At 41.4% G+C, this 22,594-nt stretch overlaps 1 protein-coding gene and 3 non-coding genes across 4 annotated transcripts in view; 1 reads left to right on the plus strand and 3 right to left on the minus strand.

The window, feature by feature from the left end:
- AS3MT (arsenite methyltransferase) overlaps positions 1 to 21,263 on the plus strand; it is a 29,851-nt gene extending 8,588 nt beyond the window's left edge. The window contains exons 4-11 of the mRNA XM_049790418.1: positions 470 to 620; positions 4,725 to 4,861; positions 6,378 to 6,447; positions 11,662 to 11,743; positions 14,080 to 14,211; positions 15,148 to 15,290; positions 17,947 to 18,081; positions 20,776 to 21,263. Coding sequence (XP_049646375.1) covers positions 470 to 620; positions 4,725 to 4,861; positions 6,378 to 6,447; positions 11,662 to 11,743; positions 14,080 to 14,211; positions 15,148 to 15,290; positions 17,947 to 18,081; positions 20,776 to 20,883 — 958 coding nt within the window. The 3' untranslated portion in view covers positions 20,884 to 21,263. The remainder of the gene's footprint in view (positions 1 to 469; positions 621 to 4,724; positions 4,862 to 6,377; positions 6,448 to 11,661; positions 11,744 to 14,079; positions 14,212 to 15,147; positions 15,291 to 17,946; positions 18,082 to 20,775) is intronic.
- LOC125995202 (small nucleolar RNA U3) lies at positions 7,477 to 7,690 on the minus strand. Its single transcript, XR_007490768.1, has one exon. It is a non-coding gene; the product is annotated as a small nucleolar RNA U3 (small nucleolar RNA).
- Positions 9,722 to 9,826, minus strand: LOC125995380 (U6 spliceosomal RNA). Its single transcript, XR_007490917.1, has one exon. It is a non-coding gene; the product is annotated as a U6 spliceosomal RNA (small nuclear RNA).
- Positions 12,318 to 12,424, minus strand: LOC125995303 (U6 spliceosomal RNA). Its single transcript, XR_007490847.1, has one exon. It is a non-coding gene; the product is annotated as a U6 spliceosomal RNA (small nuclear RNA).
- Positions 21,264 to 22,594: the final 1,331 nt, after the last annotated feature.

Here is a 22,594-nt window from a genome sequence, read left to right on the forward strand (position 1 = left end):
AGGCAAATTATCGACTATACTATCTATCTGGCTCTCAGGCAATGTTTTTGGGGGTTGTTTACTTTAGTACCTGGCATAACTTGACAGTGCAATGGTGAACAAAACATCTGGAGTCCTCCGAGAGCCTCCAGTTTAGTGGGGAAAATGAAACAACTGAATAGAAATGAAAGGGAGGAAAGAGGGAGGGAGAGAGGAAAGGGAACTTATCTAAGATTTGGTGGTTCTGAGCAGAGCCATAGCTCAAAGGTCTGCAGCACTGATTGCTTACAGCAGGCCTAAGTTCAATTGATCTGAAGCTCTGTAGGGTCCTCAGTTTATTACCAAGAGTGATCTCCAAGCACCCAGTTATGAATAGTCCCTGAGCACTACCAGGCGTGGCCCAGAGCAAAACAAACAAATTGGTGATTCTACACCTTGTAGTCCATTGTGGGGAAAGAAACATGTATCTATCCTTCTCTCTCTTTCTCAGATATTATGGCTGTGGCCTGGTTCTCCCTGAGCGTTTGAAAAACTGCTGGATTTTGGACCTGGGTAGTGGGAGTGGCAGAGATTGCTATGCTCTGAGTCAGTTGGTTGGTGAGAAAGGACATATCACTGGAATCGATATGACGGAAAGTCAGGTGAGGCAATGCCTTGGAAGGTAAGGAAACATTCTCAGAAGCATGCTTTTAGAAATCAAGTTGCTTCCTCTCTGGGTGAGGTTAATTGTTCTCCTTTTTTACTTGTGACTCCCACCAATACGTCCTGTCCTGGAGGCAGAGAATGTGGACAGTTAACTTTTTTTCTGGACAAATCCAGAATCATGTTTGCTCTGATGTATGAAGACCCAAAAGAGATTGTTCTTTTCCTTCTGTCTGTTATTTCTCTAAAAAGATTTTCTTCTTAAGGGAAGAGTTTCAAGAGAATCAAGCAAATCCTGAGTATCAATCAGGGTCTTTTGTCCCATTGTGTGAGGCATGAGTTGTAATATATCCCACATGCTCAGAGGACTCTGATTTACTGTCCAGAAAGAACTGGGGAAGTATATTCTATTCATAAAAGAAAATGTTATAGAAAAAAGATAACGTATTTTGGGGCCAAAAAAAGTGTATAGGAGGTAAGGTGATTGTTTTATTAGGGTCTGTGTTGACACCCAAGTCGGCGCTGAGAATCAAAGACCACCTTTGATAATGCAAGGTGAAAAAGGGAGTTTATTCAACTAGTCAAGGTCCAAGTCTTTTTTTTCTTATTAATTTTTTTTATTTTTGGGTCACACCCGGCAGCACTCAGGGATTACCACCGGCTCTATGCTCAGAAATCGCTCCTGGCAGGCTTGGGGGACCATATAGGATGCCGGGATTCAAACCACCGTCCTTCTGCGTTTAAGGCAAATGCCTTACCGCTGTGCTATCTCTCTGGCCCCAAGGTCCAAGTCTTATTCAACCAAGGGAGTCTTGACAAGGACCCCGAGTTAAATCTTCAAGAAGTATATATAGAGATTTACAAGCTTCAACAACTCAAATATTTCATTGGTTGATACAATAATGCAAGAATTTCATCCACTTGAACAGAAATCACATCATGCTTAGGGTGGTTGTCCCAACTTATTGCTGACTCAACTTTGTCTTTGTCTGATGGAACATATCCTTAGCTGGTGGAACATTTGGACCCACTTAGTTCTTTTATTTCAGTTGAACAGGGAGGGTCGTGCTATTTATAGGGTATATTTTGCAGTTTTATCTTTGTGCTAACACCCTCTGCCTATGAGAAAATTACAGAGTGGAAAAATATTTCACAGTGGCTTTACTGGATATTTAGGACCACCTTGGTCTTAGGCCCAGGGGGCTTTGGTTCTCACATTCCCCCATTTTAAGATCATAGGGAGGAGCCATCCTCCCTCATTTAAAGATCTAGGGGTTGTAGTTCAATTGTAAAATCAGACAACAGCAATTAATTTTCTTTAAGCAAGAAGAGTACAGAAGCCAAAGAACTGTTATCTTTAATCAAAGGCACAATTTACCAATCACAAAATTAAAGGTTAGGGGAGGGAGTCCTCCAGGGTGACAGTTTACTCACAAACCCTCCAGTCACAGTTTGGGTAAGAATCCAGGTACAGTCCACAAATAAATTAGGTATTCATTTTTGCCAGTCGTCCTTTAGCTGCCACCTCTGTCAGCTGGTACATTAGGATGATCTTCATTCTGTTCTGGTTCTGGAAGTTGAATCAGCTGAATGTGCAGAGGGTTCTTATCATTTTGCACCTCAAGGAGAGGGGAGATTCCTGTAACTTAAAGAGTTGTTAGTTTGGGGCGTTTTCCTGCTTTAGATTCAAGAGAACTGCCTTTTACCCCTGGTGCTAATTCTTTTACTATTTTATTTTGGGGGGGGTCATACGTGGCAGTGCTCAGGGGTGTGACTGGCTCTGGCTGTTTCTGGCTCTATGCTCAGAAATCGCTCCTGGCAGGCTCAGGGGACCTTATGGGATGCCAGGATTTGAACCACCGTCCTTCTGCATGCAAGGCAAACGCCTTACCTCTATGCTATCTCTCTGGCCCCCAAAACCTTTTTCTTTAGGAGCTCATAGCACTTTATCAATACCCCCATTTTTACCTAGTAAGCATAGAACTCTTTATACCAAAATATTAAAACATTTTTAATTTAGAGTATACTGATAATAATCATTCAGTTAGACTATACAGTTTTTTTTTTTTACACATCCTCAAACATTCTGCACATTCCTTTACATTTATTCTGTTTTCCATTTCAATTTGCAACCAGCTGGTTACTTTTTCACAGAATCAGCATTCATAAATTATCTTTCATACATATCCATACATTATTTTTCTTGCATAAATCACACACCCACATTCCTTTGGTTTTGTTTTTTGGGCCTCACCCGGTGACATTCAGGGGTTACTCCCAGCTATGTGCTCAGAAATTGCCCCTGACTTTGGGGGATCATATGGGATTCTGGGGATTGAACTGAGGTCCATCCTAGGTCAGCCAGGTGCAAGGCAAACACCCTACAGCTGTGCTTTTGCTCCAGCTCCTCCTTTTTCTTTCTAACCTTTCTTTTCTGTTTATAACATATCATTTGAAATATTCCTACAGTAAAACAACTATAATAATTTCTTAATTTTCCAATTATCAAACACAAAAATAAATTATAAATATTAATTAAAGGTGACCAAAACGAACTCAAAAAACAAAAGTCCCTACCTTTAAAGATCTTAAGTTAATACTTTATAAATTACCAGGAATTCTATTTGTGTTCTTTTAAAGTTTAGCCTATTTTAAATGCCCAAAATCTTTTTAATTTTCTTAAGTCGTATTTGAAAAGAAAACTCCTAGTCAGAAACTTGAACCAAAATTAAATAAATTCAAAATCTGTGGTTTTTTACTGTGCTTATAAGTACTCCATGTTAAAATTTTATATGTCAGATTAAAAACAAAAATTTTAGACCATTACTAAATATAAATTATTAATGTTCTCATCACACATATTATTAGTTATTATGCTTTTTTAATAATTTAGAACTTTTTGGGTTTTTTGGGGGGGGGTCACACCTGGCAGCGCTCAAGGGTTACTCCTGGCTCTATGCTCAGAAACCACTCCTGGCAGGCTCAGGGGACCATATGGGATGCTGGAATTTGAACTACCATCCTTCTGCATGCAAGGAAAACTCCTTACCTCCATACTATCTCTCCGGCCCCTAATTTAGAACATTTTAAAATAGTTTTTTTAATTGTGTTAGGCATATTATTTTAAAATAAAAAATATATATTTATTTTTTGTTTTGTTTTTATTTGGGTCACACCTGGCAGTGCTCAGAGGTTACTCCTGGCTCTACGCTCAGAAAGCGATCCTGGCAGGCTCAGGGGACATTATGGGATGCTAGGATTCGAACCACTGTCCTGCATACAAGGCAAATGCCCTACCTCGATGCTATCTCTCCGGCCCCCTAAAATATATATTTTATACACACACATATATATATTTTATTTTTTATTTATTTATATTTTGTTTTTGGGCCACACCTGGTGACACTCGGGAGTTACTCCTGGCTATATGCCCAGAACTAGCTCCTGTCTTGGGGGACCATATGGGATACCAGGGGATCAAATTGCGGTCCATTCTAGGTTAGCGCGTGCAAGGCAGATGCCCTACCGCTTGTTCCACCGCTCTGGCCCCTTTTACATATATCTTATATTTTCTTGCTGCCTCAGTGTTTTAATTGTAGCTAAATTTAGTGAATGCAGATAGTTTAACATACTGATGTGAAGCAAGAAGATTGCTTCTTGCCCTGACAATATAAATAAGACATTTTAATCTGCAAACACCTTCAAACAACTAATATAATTTAAAACTTAGTGTTTGCTAACAAAAAGTCTAAAATAAAATAGTTCACTACAAAACAACCCTTTAGATGTCAAAAACTGGTCAATTATGTTTGTAAGGCAAATTCCCTACCCACAGTACTGTCCTCAATGTTGTATTTTTTTTTTTTTTTTTGGTTTTTGGTTTTTGGGCCACACTCGGCGATGCTCAGGGGTTACTCCTGGCTGTCTGCTCAGAAATAGCTCCTGGCAGGCACGGGGGACCATATGGGACACCGGGATTCGAACCAACCACCTTTGGTCCTGGATCGGCTGCTTGCAAGGCAAACGCTGCTGTGCTATCTCTCCGGGCCCTCAATGTTGTATTTTTAAGATGTTAATTATGAACTCAGGTTTTCTTCATTTAGGTGGAAGTGGCTAAGAAGTATGTTGATTACCACATGGAGAAATTTGGCTTCCAGACCCCCAATGTAACTTTTGTTCTTGGCTACATAGAGAAGTTGGGCGAGGCTGGAATTGAAGCTGACAGTTACGATGTTGTGGTGTAGGTATATATATCAATGTGAATATCACCCTACTTCCTGCTGCACACAGAAATGTCACCAATCTTTGTTGCATTGACTCACTTAGGGTGTGAAAACTAAATTTGGCAGGAAGCTGGTGGAATGGAACTGGTGAATTGCCCTAGTACACAGAGCAAAACAAGTTCAATTTAACTTAATTCATTATGTTTTTAGTTTTAGAGAGAGAAAGAGAGAGAGATATGTTTAGGAGAGAATTCAGGCATCTCCAGAGTGAAAAAAGCCATAAAACTTATTTTATCTTATTTTTATTTAATTTTTATATAGTCACCATGAAATTACCAAGTTACTCATGAATGGGCTTCAGGCATACAACGTTATTTTTTAAAAATTTATTGGTTGGTTGATTGATTGATTGGTTTTTGGGCCACACCCAGCAAGGGTCAGGCCTACTCCTGGCTCTGTGCTCAGAAATTGCCCTTGGCAACTCAGGGACCATATGGGATGATGGGAATCAGACTGGGTCCCTCCCCAGTTGGCCTCATGCAAAGTAAATGCCCCATCCTGTGCTCTCTCTTCGGCTCCATACAATGTTTTAACACCAATCCTTTAATCAGTGAGGGAACTTACTTTATTTTATTTTTTGTTTTTGGGGCCACACCCAGTGGCGCTCAGGAGTTACTCCTGGCTCTATGCTCAGAAATCACTCTTGGCAGGCTTGGGGGACCATATGAGATACCAGGGATTGAATTTGGGTCCTTCTTGGAATGTTCTACCACTGTGCTATCACTCCAGCCCCAGGGAACTTACTTTAAACTAATTATAAACCAAGGAGCCCCAAGGACCAGCATGATATTTTTGTTTTGTTTTGTTATTTTATGGAGGACCACATCAGGGGTGCTCAGGGCATACTGCTGACTCTCCTCAGGGATTACTCCTGGCAGGGGGCTCTGGGAATTTCTGAGGATGGAGCCTGGTCTGCTGAATGCAAGACTTTACTTGCTGTATTATGACATCTTTTGGTGCCCATTTGATCACATTTTGTTCCTTTCCTTTGCTCCTTTTTCTGTTGTTCCCACTTGACAGTCTCATTGACTGCCCACCTGTGTCAGCAGCTTGCACACTGCGTTTTATCATGTGGGGCTCATAGGACAGAAAGAATAATATCCCTCAATGGATTTTCTTCATTCCTTGGGAAAAAGCTGAGAGTTAGGAAGAATGGGGGTGGGGGTGGAGGTAGCACGAAGCAGTTTTGCAGAAGTGGTGCGTGTCACCTCCTTTAGGGACTAGAAGGAGAAGAAAATGTCAATGTGATATATATTGACTTGATATGTCCTGTGGTCTTTTGGGAGTGGGAGTGGGGCTGGCCATACCTGGTTGGACTCAAGATTTACTCCTAGCTCTACACTCAGGGACCACTCCTGTCAGAGCTCTAGAGACCATATGGGGTACTGGGGATTGATGTTGGGTTGAACACATGTAAGACAAGTGTCTTACTTGCTGTTCTATCTCTCTGACCCCACTTATGGTCTCTTCTAGATCAAATTGTGTCCTTAACCTTGTGCCTGATAAAGAACTAGTGCTGCGGGAGGTATTTCAAGTGCTCAAGGTAAGGGGAAAAGGGTGATGAAAGGTTTTTCAGTATTGGGAAGAAAAGGCCCATCAACCTTGTTCTGGCTCCTTTGTGGATCAAACCCTTAACTGCTCAATTGAAATCCACTCCAGGTGGGGAAGCTCAAAGGCTAGAGCATGGGAACCTTGAGCAGTGTTGCACTGTTGCACTTGAGTGGGTTGCACAATATGCTGGGAGCAGCCCCAAACCAAACAACAAGTCATTACAGATTCTTTTTCTTTGCTCCTTTGCTGACAGCGTCAATAGTAAACCTAAAAATCAGTATAGTCATTGACCATGTTCAAAGTCTTTGCTTTATTGGCTTATTATTTAAAGATATCTGATCCCATCATAGCTTCTGCAGAGCAGCAGGCCGCTTTAGGCCATTTTGTTGTTGTTTGGGGGCCACACTCATTAGTGTTCAGGGGCTTTTTTGATGCTGATGGTCTCTCCCTGCAGTGATCAGGGGCCCAGGGATACATATCCCTCTCACATGAAGGTTGGGCTTCGGCCTTGATGTATTGTTGCAATACAACCCTTTATAGGGTTGACTGATGGAGGGATAGAGGATGAGGTCTTTCTCCTCCAGCTCAGACCGTCTGCCACCATGTTCAGCCTGCGGTTCTGAGGTGAATGTGGCGGGTATAAAGCTAACAGGCAGTCAGGCTTCAGGAGATATCAGCTTTATTCAGTGGATAATGCTGAAGAAAAGCCCCAGAATCAGCCCCAGAAAAAAGCCCTTGCCTTCCACAGACCCTTGCTTTTATACATCAGAATCAGGTACCACACTAGGGTAGGGCACAATCACCAATCAGGGTAGGATCAGTAACATAATAATCCCATGGAAATGTTACTAAGGGATTACTCCTAACTCTGCACTCAGAAATTGCTCCTGGCTGACTTGAGGGACATATGGGATGCTAGGGTTCAAAACCAGGTCATCCTCATGTAAGGCAAATAACCTATCACAGTGCTATCTCTCTGGCCTCTGATGAAAAAACTCTTTTTTTTTTTTTTTTAATCGAAACCACTCAGACTGCATCCTCTCCCTCTACTCTTTTCGGAGAAAAGGGAGAATGATCATCAATGGCAAGAGGCAGCCGCAGAAGCGACATCTCAAGCCAGCTTCACGCTCAGGAGAGGACGCTCTGGCTCCTCCTCATGGCTTCGGGTGCTCTACACGATCAGAGAAACTTCTCTAGTCACATACTATAGAAATGATCCCTGAAAGTATAGTCTTAAGAAACTCTTGATGTGAACCTTTGTTAAAGAACATTTCCAGTTCATGTTTCAAGGGCTGCTTATTTCTTCTTTTTTATAATTAAAAATTATACATTTTAAATTAATTTAAATATATTTTAAACTTAATCACCACGAGGCACATAGTTACAAAGTTGTTCATGGTTGTATTTCAGTCCAACATTCTATTCTGCCTCTATAGCATGAATCGCTTTCTCTTTTTTTTTTTTTTTTTTGGTTTTTCGGGCCACACCCATTTGATGCTCAGGGGTTACTCCTGGCTAAGCGCTCAGAAATTGCCCCTGGCTTGGGGGGACCATATGGGACATTGGGGGATCGAATTGCGGTCGTTTCTTGGCTAGCGCTTGCAAGCAGACATCTTACCTCTAGTGCCACCTCGCCGGCCCCGTTTTCTCTCTTTCTATCTCTCCTCCTCCCTTTTATTATTTATTTATTTATTTTTTAGATACTGTGGTGTGGAATATTGTTGCTGAAGGGGCACCGTGTAAAGTAAAGTGATACCGTTACCTCTTTTCTTTCTTTCTTTTTTTCTTTTCTTTTTTTTTTTTTTTTTTTTGTGTGTGGTTTTTGGGTCACACCCAGCAGTGCTCAGGGGTTATTTCTGGCTTCATGCTCAGAAATTGTTCCTGGTAGGCACGGGGGACCATATGGGATGCCGGGATTTGAACCGATGACCTCCTGCATGAAAGGCAAACGCCTTACCTCCATGCTATCTCTCTGGCCCCCCGTTACCTCTTTTCAGCACGCAGTTCTTGTCTAGAGTGATCATTTCCAATCATTATTGTCATAGTGGTCTCTTCCTTATCCTTAGTGCACCCCCTCCATTTGTGGCAAGCTTCCTACCAAGGACTGGTCCTCTTGGTACTCGTCTCTATTATCTTTATATATTAAGACCGTATTACTTTATTTTTTACATGCCAGAAATGAATATATCATTTTATGTTTATCCCTCTTCCTCTGTTCATATCAGAGTCAGAATAATACTGACTGATAATACATATTACTTAGCATCATACTCTCCATATCCATCCTTGTATAAGCAAATCTCTTGTAAAGAACAAATCTCATGTAAAGAACACCCCCCTTCACCGGTGTAACATTCCCACCACCAATGTCCCAAATCTCTCTCCTCCCCACCTGAACCCCACCTGTATGCTAGACAGGCTTTCCACTTCCCTCATTCATTCACATTGTTATGATAGTTCTCAGTGTAGTTATTTCTCTAACTGCACTCTGCACTCTGTGGTGAGCTTCATGTCATGAGCTGGACCTTCCAACCTCCTCTTTGTCTCTGAGGATTATTGCAAAAATGTCTTTTATTTTTTTAAAGCCCATAGATGAGTGAGACTATTTTGTGTCTCTCTCCCTCTGACTTATTTCATTCAGCATAATAGATTCCATGTGTATCCATGTATAGGAAAATTTCATGACTTCATCTCTCCTGATGGCTGCATAATATTCCATTGTATATATGTATCACAGTTTCTTTAGCCATTCATCTGTTGAAGGGCATCTTGGTTGTTTCCAGAGTCTGGCTATTGTAAATAGGGTGGCAATGAATATAGTTATGAGGAAGGGATTTTTGTATTGTATTTTTGTGTTTCTAGGGTATATCCCTAGGAGTGGTATAGCTGGATCATATGAGAGCTCAATTTCCAGTTTTTGGAGGAATCTCCATATAGATTTTCATAAAGGTTGAACTAGACAGCATTCCCACCAGCAGTGAATAAGAGTTTCTTTCTCAGGGCCAGAGATAGCACAGCTGCATTTGCCTTGCAAGCAGCCGATCCAGGACCTAAGGTGGTTGGTTCGAATCCCAGCGTCCCATATGGTCCCCTATTCCTGCCAGGACCTACTTCTGAGCAGATAGCCAGGAGTAACCCCTGAGCACCACCAGGTGTGGCCCAAAAAACAAAAAACAATAACAAAAACAAAACAAAACAAAAAAAAGAGTTCCTTTCTCCCCACATCCCTGCCAGCACTGCTTGTTCTCATTCTTTTTTTTTTTTTTTTAAATATGGAACACCACGAATTTGCGTGTCATCCATGCACAGGGGCCATGCTAATCTTCTCTGTATCGTTCCAATTTTAGTATATGTGCTGCCGAAGCAAGCACTTGTTCTCATTCTTTGTGATGTGCACCAATCTCTGTGGTGTGAGATGGTACCTCATAGTTGTTTTGATTTGTATCTCCCTGATGATTAGTGATGTGGAGCATTTTTCATATGCCTTTTGGCCATTTGTATTTCTTCTTCTTCTTCTTCTTCTTCTTCTTCTTCTTCTTCTTCTTCTTCTTCTTCTTCTTCTCTCCTCCTCCTCCTCCTCCTCCTCCTTTCTTTTGGATTTTGGGTACACCCAGCAGCGCTCAGGGATTTCTCCTGGCACCACGCTCAGAAATTGCTCCTGGCAGGCTCAGGGGACCATATGGGATGCTGGGATTTGAACCACTGTCCTTCCGCATGCAAGGCAAATGCCACACCTCCATGCTCCTTCTTCGGCCCCAGATGTTTTTGTCTTGTAAAATTCTGTCTGTGTCTTGTATATTTTGGATATTAGCCCCTTATCTGATGGGTATTGGGTGAATGGTTTCTCTCATTCAGTTGATGGCTCTTTGTATCCTGGGCACTATTTCCTTTGAAGTGCAGAAGCTTCTTAGCTTAATATAGTCCCATCTGTTTATCTCTGTTTCCACTTGTTTGGAGAGTGCTGTTTCCTACTTAAAGATGCCTTTAGTCTCAATGTCATGGAGTGTTTTACTTACATGTTCTATATACCTTATAGTTATAAGGATCACTTCTGATAGGGCTCTTATCCCTGATAAAGTGCCAGGGATTGAACCCAGGTCAGTCATGTGAAAGGCAAGTGTTTTACCCTTTGTTTAATCTCTTTGTCCCTTTAACAGTAGTTCTTCATTGTTTGCCCATTCATTGGGTCCCGTTTACACCTTTGTTGATTGTTTGAGTATCCGCAAAGAGCTCCCAGAATGAGAAATTGATTCCCATCCTTTTGTCCCCTTTTGGGGGGAGATCTTGGTAATATGTATCCATGCAAATAATCCACACAGCTAGGAGGGTTAAGGGTTAAAAGGTTGGGAGAAGAGAGTCCTTTGTCAGCCTCCTGCTAGCTCCAAAACACACCTTGAGCCAGCCAGCCACTCTGGCAAAAGACCCCGAAAAAACCTCGCTCCCAAACTATTTCGGTTCTCAACAGCGCCCCCACCTGGAAGGTCAAGGTGGGACAACAGGCAAAGAATAATCTTATGGAAATATTTTCATATACAACACTTCATGTAAGAAACATACTGACTAGGGGCATGCCTCAAAGAGTTGGAGGAGTCACCAGAGTGACTAAAAGGCAGGTATGCAGCCACTGAGTCACATTTCCAGGTCACCTGCACCTGTAGCTTGAAGGATGCTTATTTAACCCTTAGTGCCAGTCAGCCTCTTAAGGACAGTTTTGCTTCAAAGCTTAACCTCACCAAACCCAATCCATCCCTAGGACTTTCTCTTCTGAGATCTGGCTTATCTTCCTGCTTATATTTTATCTTTCTTCTTTCTTGATGGAGATGAGATTAGAAGCTTCATTTTTTGCATTAGAAGTTTCTTTTTTCTGTTTTGTTTGTTGTTTTGGGTGACACCTGGTAGAGCTCAGGGCATACTCCTGGCTCTGTGCTCAAGGATCACTTTCTGGCAGTACCATGGATTGAACCTGGGTTGTCCAGGTGTAAGGCAGTGCCTTAACCCCTCTGCTATCTCTCTGTCCTCCTAGAGGGGCTGGAGCATTATGTAAAAGCTATCCTTAACTTCCTGTTGGATGAGGCACCAAAATGTTAGTTCTCGTTATTGTTTTCCTGGAGTAAGTCAATTTATGACCTTTCATTAGGATCTTCTGAAGCAGTGTGGGTGTTTGGCCCTTTATTCATGCAATCTAACATTGTCATCTGCATTGCAGTCTGGTGGGGAGCTTTATTTCAGTGACATCTATGCCAGCCATGACTTGCCAGAAAATATCAGGACCCACCAACTCTTATGGGGTAAGTTTCTTAGTTTGTTTTGCTTGGAAGACTGTCACACACTCTCAGATTGGCCATTCTTGGTGGGAAGTGAGGAGGCTTGGTGGAATGGGAACCCCGGGGCTAAGTTTGCCTTGCCAGAGTGGGATGTCCTGGGCCTGTTGAATAAATTGTTTAAACTATTGTTCCTTAATCTGTGAAATCTCTAGATTTCAGGAATACTTTGAGTTAAGGAGCAACAGCTCTAACGAGCATCGCAGCCAGGTGTGTGTGCAACACACTTGGTCATTGCAACAGCAAAATTGACCAAAAGTGAGAGAAAATATAGATAGTTTAAAAAAAAAAAAACAGGGGGCTGAAGAGATAGCACAGCGGTAAGGCGTTGGCATTAGACGCAGAAGGACGGTGGTTCTAATCCCGGCATCCCATATGGTCCCCGAGCCTGCCAGGAGCGATTTCTGAGCATAGAGCCAGGAGTAACCCCAGAGCGCTGCTGGGTGTGCCCAAAAACAAAACAAAACAAAACAACCCCCCCCCAAAAAACCCAGCTTTTTTGGTTGTAGTACAGTGCTTACATATAGTCATAGTTTTTATTTTTAATATAGAGCGCTTCACGAATTTGCATGTCATCCTTGCGCAGGGGCCATGCTAATCTTCTCTGTATCGTTCCAATTTTAGTATATGTGCTGCCGAAGCAAGCACAGTCATAGTTATTTTTAATATTAAATTTCTTAATTTTAAATACTATGGTTTACAGTTACTCATAATATAGTTACTTCTGATATTTAGTGTTCCAACACGAATCCCACCACCAATTCTTTCCACCAATGTCCCCAGTTTTCTAACCTCCCTAAGCCTACCCCTGAGCAGGTTGAATGATTTACTAATATTTTTTGGTATAATTAAATGGTAATGGAATTACAGGAAAACAAAACTCCATTAAGAGAAAATTTATGTGCATGATCATCCCTCTAAATGGGGTCTTTATGTCATTGTTTGAAGTTTTATTAAGTGGTTTTGAGAGAGTTGAGCCTTTCATCATTGGCTTTGTTTGTTGGCCCCCCAAAATATAGGTTATATTGATATATAAATAACAAGCAGGTATGTATTTTCGGTGTCTTGTTCTGGGGATCCAACCCAGGGTCTCATTTATATGAAGTAAATGCTCTACTGCTATGTCTCTGGTGTCCAAAATATGTTTAAATGCTGTGGTGGACAGTGTGTTAGTTGCATCAGTCTTTGTTGTTGCTATTTTGGGCTTACTCTGAACTCAGGGATCACTTCTGGTGGAGCTATGGAGTAACTATATGTGATGCTGAGGGTTGAAATGAGTTGGCTGCATGCAAGGCAACTGTCCTGTGGCACTACCAGTGTGGTCCTGCACTAGCCTTTTTTCAGACCATTTCTCCCTCATAATCACTGAACTCACTTTTAATTCAATGACATTAGAAATAAAAAGAACTTTAAATAGTTTATTAGTTATATGTCCAAAGGTAGATAATTATGAGATTAATCCCGAGTTAAGAGATGGTTTTATGGGCAAGTTATTTTCCCAGTTTACTAACAAAACATAGTGCTTTTCGGGATGTACCTAAAAACTGCATGAATATTACCAGTACCTTTAATGAAAGTGATATTAGTGGCTGTCACATGAATATATGCTATGGCCTATTAACTGGCTTATCCAATTTTACTGATTATTATTAATCAGTCTATTGATTTTGATGCTGAAGATTAATCCCAGGAGCTCAACAGGTGAGACTGCATGTTATCTTGGCTCCAAACTCAGGTTTAATTGGAACTTGCTACATTTTAGGAATGTTGTAAGGTTCTTCTTCTGTTTGTAGAATATATGTGTGTATATATATATATATATATATATATATATATATATATATATATATATACACATATATTTATAACATACATGTATATAGGTCCTACAAACATGTTTTTATATAAATATATACTATACCATATATAGTATTAATATATATGAAATATAAATAATAGACATGTATATTTAAATATATATGTGGTTCTATTTTGAAATAGGGGCCACAGGGTTTGGTGAGAGAACTCAGTGGGCAAATTCTTTGCATTTGGGAGGATTGAGTCCAATCCTTGGCACTAGTCCCAGGCACAGAGTTGAGAGTAGCCCCTAGCGCCATCAGTTATGGCCCCAAACCCCAAACAAATAATAGAGGGACCATTATTGGTAGTTCTAGGGGGAAGGAAGTGGCACAGTGCCAGAGAATTCATTCAGGGTCTTATAGATGCCAGGAAGGTACTCTGCTTTAGGAACTATGGCCAGTCCTTCTCTTGCCTTTTTTTTTTTTCTTTTTTACCTTTTTCAGGTGAGTGCTTGGGTGGTGCTTTGTACTGGAAGGACCTTGCTATACTTGCCAAAAAAATTGGATTCTCTCCTCCACGTTTGGTCAGCGCCAATATCATTACAATTCAGAACAAGGAACTGGAAAACGTGGTTGGTAAGTGACAATCCGGAGGTTTGCATCTGGAGACCAGTAAGGGTCTATGAGTGGCTGTCCCTGAGGAGACATCCTATCCTTGGAAATCTCCAGTTTGTCCTGTTTAGTGGCAACCTCCCGGACTTGGCATTTAATAAAGCCCTTTAAAGTTAGTTTCTATCCCCACACCCACCCATCACCAGAAAACGAAGCAGCTTCTGCTTATACCCTTGATCTATCCTGCAGAAAAACAGCCCAGCTTCTCTACCAAGCTCCAAAGGAAAATAATGGCCGCTGATACTTTCCAGGTCTTTTGTCTGAGCTGATCCTTCTGTGGCTTTCTCAGAATGGGTGGGGGGAAGATTCCCCTTTCTGCATGATCCACAATAGCCCGGAGCCACACATACCCTACACCCTTTGACAGAAATGGTCCAGCTATGAGATTTAACCTTATCAAACTGCCAAGTCACCAGATTTGTTTCAGATCTATAAATCCTGGACCATGTGATACATCAAAATTTTATAGTCCTGTCAGCTCAGTGGAATCACAGAAAATTGAACGGGAAAGTTGCATAGTAATCTACCAAGCTCAGTGAGCCTAAACAGTAATAATACAGAAGGCTAAACTAACACCAGCCAGACCAGTAAATCCTTAGACTGACTTTAGTTGGAAAGATAGAACAATTTTTTCAAATTGACCCTTGTTGATCTAAGTTTTGATCATTCAATTTGCCTCTGTATTGTAAAGTAAATTTGTTTGTTCCTACATGGAGGCAGATTATGTTGGTGGGTGGGAAATTTGGGACACTGGTAAAGGGAAGGTCACATTTTATAAATCATGTTGTAAAATACAACGTTAGCTCCTAAATACAGTGAATTCAGTCCACTCATGATTGCTGAGCAGCCCCCTGGTGCCGGGAGTGCTAGGTAGGAACTGTGATCATATTTTATTTTTAGGTGACTGTCGTTTTGCTTCTGCGACATTTCGCCTTTTCAAAGTGCCTGAAACAGGACCAATGCAAAAATGTCAAGTTATTTACAATGGTGGAATCATAGGATATGAAAAAGAACTAATCTTTGATGCCAATTTCACATTTAAGGTAAATAAGAATGTCCAGAACTTGTGACTCACCTCCCCGCCACTCCTTTCTTACATCCCCAGCCTGACTTGTGCCATCCTTGCTACCCTGTTCCACATACTGGGACTTAAGCTCACCTTTGCATTGCTTCTCACTTTTCTGGTGTGTACATGTGAGTTTGTGCATCTTGACTGAATTGTGAATAGGACATTATGCCTACTCTATGCAACGTTTCCCTTTAATACAGTGGTCTTCAAACTATGGCCCGCGGGCCACATATTGTATTTGTATCTGTTTTGTTTCTTCATTGCAAAATAAGATATATGCAGTGTGCATAAGAATTCGTTCATAAGTTGTTTTTACTATAGTCAGACCCTCCAATGGTCTGAGGGACAGTGAACTGTACCCCTGTTTAAAAAGTTTGAGGACCCCTGCTTTAATACCTCAGCATGTCCAGCCTAGGAACGAAACATTCTCCTAGATAACTACAATATTTGATCACATTCAAGTAGTGTCTTTCATTACATTCAGGATGCAGTAATTTATGTTTTTGGTTTTGTGGGTTTTGTTTGTTTGTTTGTTTGAAGGCCATACCTGTGTGTAGTCAGGGGCTACTTCTGGGTCTGTGCTCAGGGGTAACTCCTGGAGGTTCTCAGGGGATTGTGTGGGGTTCCGGAGATGAAAGTGGGGCCAACAGCAAGCAGGGTGATCACCTTAACTCCTTACTGCCAGCCTTCAGGAAGCATTAGTTTAATGGAATTATTGAGAAGCAGAATAGAAAAGAAGAGGGATCATGCATAACTGCATTTTTCTTTTAAATTTTCTTTTATTGAAACAATTGTGATACAGCTGCATTTTCATGCTTTAATTGTGCTTTGTTTAATGATATACAAATGGGTACTCTTTTTATTTTTATTTTTTATTTATTTTTTTTTGGTTTTTGGGTCACACCCAGCAACGCTCAGGGGTTCCTCCTGGCTCTATGCTCAGAAATCACCCCTGGCAGGCTCAGGGGACCACATAGGGTGCCCTGATTCGAACCATCTACCTTCTGCATGCAAGGTAAATACCTTTACCTCCATGCTATCTCTACGGCCTACAAATGGATACTCTTACTCCATTTCTCAAAATAGAAATATACACACTTTAGAGTGATACCTGGGTTCAAGTCCTGACTTGTTTGCTTAACTTAGGAGTAGATAAGTAAATTGCCAAAATTATTTGAGGTACATTGTGCTCTTCTGTAAGAAAAAGGACAACAATGCCTATTCCTCAGAATTTCTATGGCCGAAGGGCTGATCATGTAGCGGCTGATCTGGGTTTAATTCTTGGTATCTGCTTTGATCCCACAAGCACTTGCTAGAGTAATTCCTGAGTATAAAGCCAGGAGTAACTCCTGAACATTGCTAGGTGTGGTTGCCCCCAAAAATACCCTGAAACTTTTATAGCTTTTAACAATAATATACCAGGGGCCAGAGAGATAGTACAGTGGGTAGGGTGCTTTCCTTATATGCAGCATACTCGGTACCCCTCTTAGACCCTCAGCCACTCCAGGAGTGATTTCTAAACACAGATCCAGGAATAAGAAGAGCTGGGCACTGCTTAGTGTAATCCAAATGATCAAACAAAGATGTTTTGAGCTATTTATCAATCAATCAGCCAATCAATCTATCTACACACACATACCTCAAAACAGTGGTGCTTATTGGGGATCAGTAAATAGATGATACGGTCACTATCTGTCTTAAAGATGGAAGGACCTGTTTGTCACTTCCTATTTATTGGCTCAAAATACTTTATCAATTTATTTTCTTTGCCTCCAAAGTTCAAGCTTTAGTTAAGTAAATTAAGGGGCTCAAGAGCTAGGAATAATAGTAGTTATAGCAGTTACTTTGCATTGCATGCAGTCCTTCCCAGTTCTACCTGAGTACTGCATGTAGTGTCCTAAGTATGACCAGGAATGACCTTAACACGTCTGGGTATGTCCCAAACACCAAAAAAATTTTTTTAATAAAAATCGATTGGGGGGGCCAGCGGGGGAAGGCAGGCAATTGGAGCTCTCTCCCTGGGGTCCCTCCCTCCTCCTCGCAAAACCCCGCAGCGGAGCCTGCAAAGACCCCCCAAGTCCAGCTCCCACAAGCAGCCCATCAGCCGGGCCTGGGGACCTCGGGTCTTGGGGTTTGGGGGGGAAAATCATTAATGGAGCTGTGGACCTGTGTTTGATCCCTGGTACCACGTGTGACATTTTGTACCCACTTTAACTCTGATTTGTGACTTTTATTATTTTATTTTATTATTTTGTTTTATTTTTATTATTTTATTTTATTTTATTTTATTTTATTTTAAGGAAGCCACACCAGCAGTGTTCATGGCTGTGCACTTGGGTATCATTCCTGGTGAGCTCTGGAGACCATATGGAGTGCTGGGGATCAGAGCCAACCATGGTTGGCTACATGCAAGGCCAGCAATCCTACCCATTGTGCTATGACTACAAACCTAGGGCCTCTACTTTCAAAACGAAAGCACTCAGCGCTGAAGGACTAAGCAAGTGGGAGGCCAGGTTCTGGTCCCCTGCACCACCTGTTTCCCTGCGTACCCTATGAGCACAGGGATGGCCCCTAAACTGCAAAACAAAACTGAAGGAAACAACCCTGTAACCTCTGGTTCCTCCGTTTAGGAAGGGGAGGCAGTGGAAGTGGACGGACACACTGCAGCAATCTTGAAGAACTCACGATTCGCCCCAGATTTCCAGTTCGGAACGTTGGGACAGAAGCCAGCTGCTTGCGGAGGTGGCGCAGGTTTGCAGGCCAAGGTTGGTGTGGGTCTCGGCCACCTGCGCTCAGGGAGGCTCGCGTGGACCAGCGAAGGTTGTTCCAGCCCCAAACAAGTTAGGGGCATCAACTGTTCCGCTCATCACTGTAATTTAACTTGCTCACGTATCCGCATCCAAAACAGGATTTGAATACATCTCCTAACTTCATCCCTCCAATTCGGATCACTCCGATTTCTGACCCAGAGCTTAGAATAGAACCCAGGGCCTCTGTGACCCCCTATCATGATGATGTGTCTACGGGGGTTTCCTCAGAAATGGTTCTGTGACTTTCAGCAGGTTCTCAAAAGCATTTTTATTTATTTAGGCTTTGGGGCCACACCCAGCAGTGCTCAGGGCTTTGTTTTGGCTCTGCAATTCAGGAATCATTCTTGGTGAGTTCAGGAGACCCTATGGGAGACCCTATGAACCCAGCTTGTGCAAGGCAAATGCCCTGCCCTACCCACTGTACTATTGCTCCCCATCCTCAAAGGTGCTTAAATACAAAAAGGTTAAGCGCTAGCTTAGAAAAATTTGTACAAATTAAATAATAAAGGTAGACGACATCATCATCATCATCATCATTTTGGGGCCACAACCAGCAGTCCTCAGGGTCTGGGTTCCTCAGATTATTCTGGAAAAGTTTCCCGGCCACAATTTTTCTAGGAAAGTCTGGCTTAAAACCTGAACAGTTTGTAAACAAAGTGACTTCTTTCTCCAAAACCTATTTGCTTAGCTTTGCCCCTCTGGCTCCTATAAAAAGGAGATTCTTTTTTTTTTTTTTTTGGTTTTTGGTTTTTGGGTCACACCTGGCAGCGCTCAGGGGTTACTCCTGACTCTACACTCAGAAATCACTCCTGGCAGGCTCAGGGGACCATATGAGATGCTGGGACTCGAACCATTGTCCCTCTGCATGCAAGGCAAACGCCTTACCTCCATGCTATCTCTCCAGCCCCAAGAGGAGATTCTTGACTTCAGACTGGTTTCATGAACTGGTTTATCCCACTGGCTTTCTTTCTGTCCTGTGTGTAATATCATTATATCTGCTCCAAGTTTCTGCCATGGGTGCAACTGAGACTGAAGGTGGAATGAAGGAAGGAATTAACAGCTGTGTGACCTAGAAATGTAACCTTGTGCTGGGGGTTGGGGGGTGCGGGGGACAAAAAGCCTCTTAGCTTTATCACTGAAGGCCTCTGTGATAAGCCTGAGACCCACGCAGGCAGCCAAGTTCAAGGCTCGGCTTCCTCTCCCACCCACCCTTGCTGTAATAGAGAGAAGAAGGGTCCTGCATTCACCCATCTATTCCAGAGACTATTTTGTTGAGAATTCTTGTTCTTTTGTTCTTTCTCTTTTCTTGCTTTTCTTTTCTCCTCTTCACATCTTTCTTCCTTGAGCTGGTCTGGGTAAAATTTCATTCTCTATTCTGTTTTTGCCTCTCAGCAAGGCTTGTGAGTTGTTGTTAATAATAGCTGGACGGGCCGGGAAGGTGGCGCTAGAGTTAAGGTGTCTGCCTTGCAATCGCTGGTATAGGATGGACCGCAGTTCCATCCCCCGGCGTCCCATATGGTCCCCCCAAGCCAAGAGCGATTTCTGAGCGCATAGCCAGGATTAACCCCTGAGCGTCAAACGGGTGTGGCCCAAAAACCAAAAAAAAAAAAAAATAATAATAATAATAGCTGGAAATCTGGGATATACCTTCTTGTCTCGCACACATATTCCTAGAGCAAATTCAAAGAGCACATCTCTCATCCCTTCAGTATTTCAGTTCCAAAAAGGTAAAAAGGCCATGGAGATTGTACAGGGGTTAAGGCACTCACACATGGCTGACTTTGTTTGCTTCTATCCATTGCCCTGCCTGAGGACCTCTGAGCACCATCAGGAGTGATTCCTGAGTACAGAGCCAGAAGTAAGCCTTGAGTGCAACTGAGTGTGGCCAACTCCCTCAAAAAGAACACATACACAAGTGGGAAAACTTCCACTAAACAAAACAAAGTGAATCCACTTCTCTGGTTTAGTAAGATTTTTTTTTTGGTTCAGTAAGATTTTTACTTTATTCTTTTTTTTTTTTTTTTTTTTGGTTTTTGGGTCACACCCAACAGTGCTCAGGGGTTACTCCTGGCTCTATGCTCAGAAATCGCCCCTGGCAGGCTCGAGGGACCATATGGGATGCCGGGATTCGAACCACCAACCTGCATGCAAGGCAAACATCCTACCTCCATACTATCTCTCCGGCCCCAAGAATCTTTATTCTTGAGAAGACCTGGGAGATAGCTTAAAGGGCTGGAGCACAAATTTTGCATATGGGAGTCCTGGGTTCAATCTGACACATTAAATGATTCCCTAAACATTGCTAGGAATAAAGCCCAAGCACTGAGCTTGAAATAGCCTCCTAGCACCTCCATGTGTAACTTCCAAACCAAAACAAATTAGCAAAAGTCTGTGGCATAGCTTAGTGGTGGAATTTGACCCCAGCCTCAAGATGAAAGTTTAAAATGTTATTGAGCATAGTAATAATTTGACTAGAATCCCCAAGAAGTCGGCCACTCTATAATGAAAGAATTGATGATCCTGTGTCCCCATGGAATTGTAAAATTATCTCTCCTAGATTATTCACTCTTAAGCAAAAGGAAATATTAGGGTCCTAGTACCCCCAAACACTTTTAACTTGTTCATTCTTATAGGTTTGTCTTTTGACAGGATTTAATCTCAGATCCATTCAAGCTTGCAGAAGATCTTGACAAATTCAAGTCCGGATGTCCTGCCAACATGACTAGTAGCTGCTGTGGCAAAAACAAAAGCTGCTGAAACCACAGATAATCAGAAGATGTGGGTAGGAGGCAAAGGAAAGAGCTGGAGAGTACTGCTGCCATAATTTAAGAAAAGTTAAAATCAGAAGGCTCTGGAGGGCTCCCCCAGTGCCGATGGCTGAGAAATGATCTCAAAGAGAGGCCGCTTCCTTGAAAAGTGAGAGTGGTATTTCTCAAATCCTCCCCAGAGCAAAGACAAGAGAAATGATATCTAGATCACTAATAAATATAAATAAAATCTTTAAAAAGGTATTAATTGAAGGCTCCAAAGCAAATGACCTAAAATACAATCTAGGAGCTGGAGTGGTGGCGCGAGAGGTAGGGTATTTGCTTTGCAGGTGCTAAGTTCAGGCCTGTAATAGTCAAAATACTCCATAGGGGAAAAAAAAAGAAGCTGAAACTTTGATATTAAAACAAAACAAAACTGAATTTCCTTTTCTTTTTACTGCCAGATTCTCAGGAAATACAGACTGTCAGGGAAAAAAAAATTGGTCATTTTAAAGTCAAGCCAAGTTTCTAAAAAAAGTTTTAAAAAATTAAGTCTTTTTATATATTTTTTTTGTCTTTTTATATTCCTATTGGAGAAGAATTTTCTGACTTTAAAGGTATCTAAAAATAGAAAATTGTGTGGGGAATGTTGTGGTTAGCCTTTTTAGATAATATTATTAATTTTGAAAGTGCTTGATATTGTTGAGATAACTAAATTTCGTAACAGTGTTGTCACCAGTATTAAATTTAATGTTGGTCATAAAATCTAAAATATGGAAATGTTTTAAATGTCTTTAATATGTATAATAAAGGACAATTTGATCCTGTAAAATGTAAAAAATGTCTAGCAACTTGTTTTCAAAATTGGAATAAAGGAAATACAAAGAAAAATTATTTTTTTGGTTTTTGGGTCGCACCCGGTGGCACTCAGGGGTTACTCCTGGCTCTTTGCTCAGAAATAGCTCCTCGCAGGCATGGGGGACCATATGGGATGCTGGGATTTGAACCACTGTTTGTCCTGGATCAGCTGTGTGCAAGGCAAATGCCTTACCGTTGTGTTACCTCTTCGCCCCCCCCCCCCCAAATTTAAGTACATAGATAAAATACAGACTTTTCAAAATTGGAGTAAAATCAGTCTTATTTTATCTTTCTGAGACTTTACAACCTACTATTATGCTTACACTGGAAAAGCATTTGCTGTCCTTAACATGTTAATTTGGGAACTATTACACAATACCTATTTCTCATTTGTTGAAGTTGAGTAATTGATCCTATAAAGTCTAGGTAACTTAGTAATATATAGTAGATAACTATATATATTATTGTGGACCCTGTAATAAAATTAGACACTTGTATTTTTATTAATAAAAGGGTTGTTAATTAATATAGGGTTGTTTTGTTGTGAACTATTTTATTTTAGACTTTTTGTTAGCAAACACTAATTTTTAAATTATATTAGTTGTTTGCAGATTAAAGCCTCTTATTTATATTGTCAGGGCAAGAAGCAACCTCCTTGCTTCACATCAGTATAATAGGTTAAACTATCTGCATTTACTAAATTTAGCTATAGTTAAAACACTGAAGTGTCAAGAAAATATAAGATATGTGTATACGTGACCAGAGCAGTGATGCAAGCAGTAAAGCAGAGTCTGCCTTACACATGTTAAGCTAGGATGGACCATGGTTCTATCCTCTGGCATCCCGTATGGTCCCCCCAGCCA

Source organism: Suncus etruscus, chromosome 17 (genome assembly GCF_024139225.1).
Source record: "Suncus etruscus isolate mSunEtr1 chromosome 17, mSunEtr1.pri.cur, whole genome shotgun sequence".
In the NCBI taxonomy this organism is placed as follows: Eukaryota; Metazoa; Chordata; class Mammalia; order Eulipotyphla; family Soricidae; genus Suncus; species Suncus etruscus.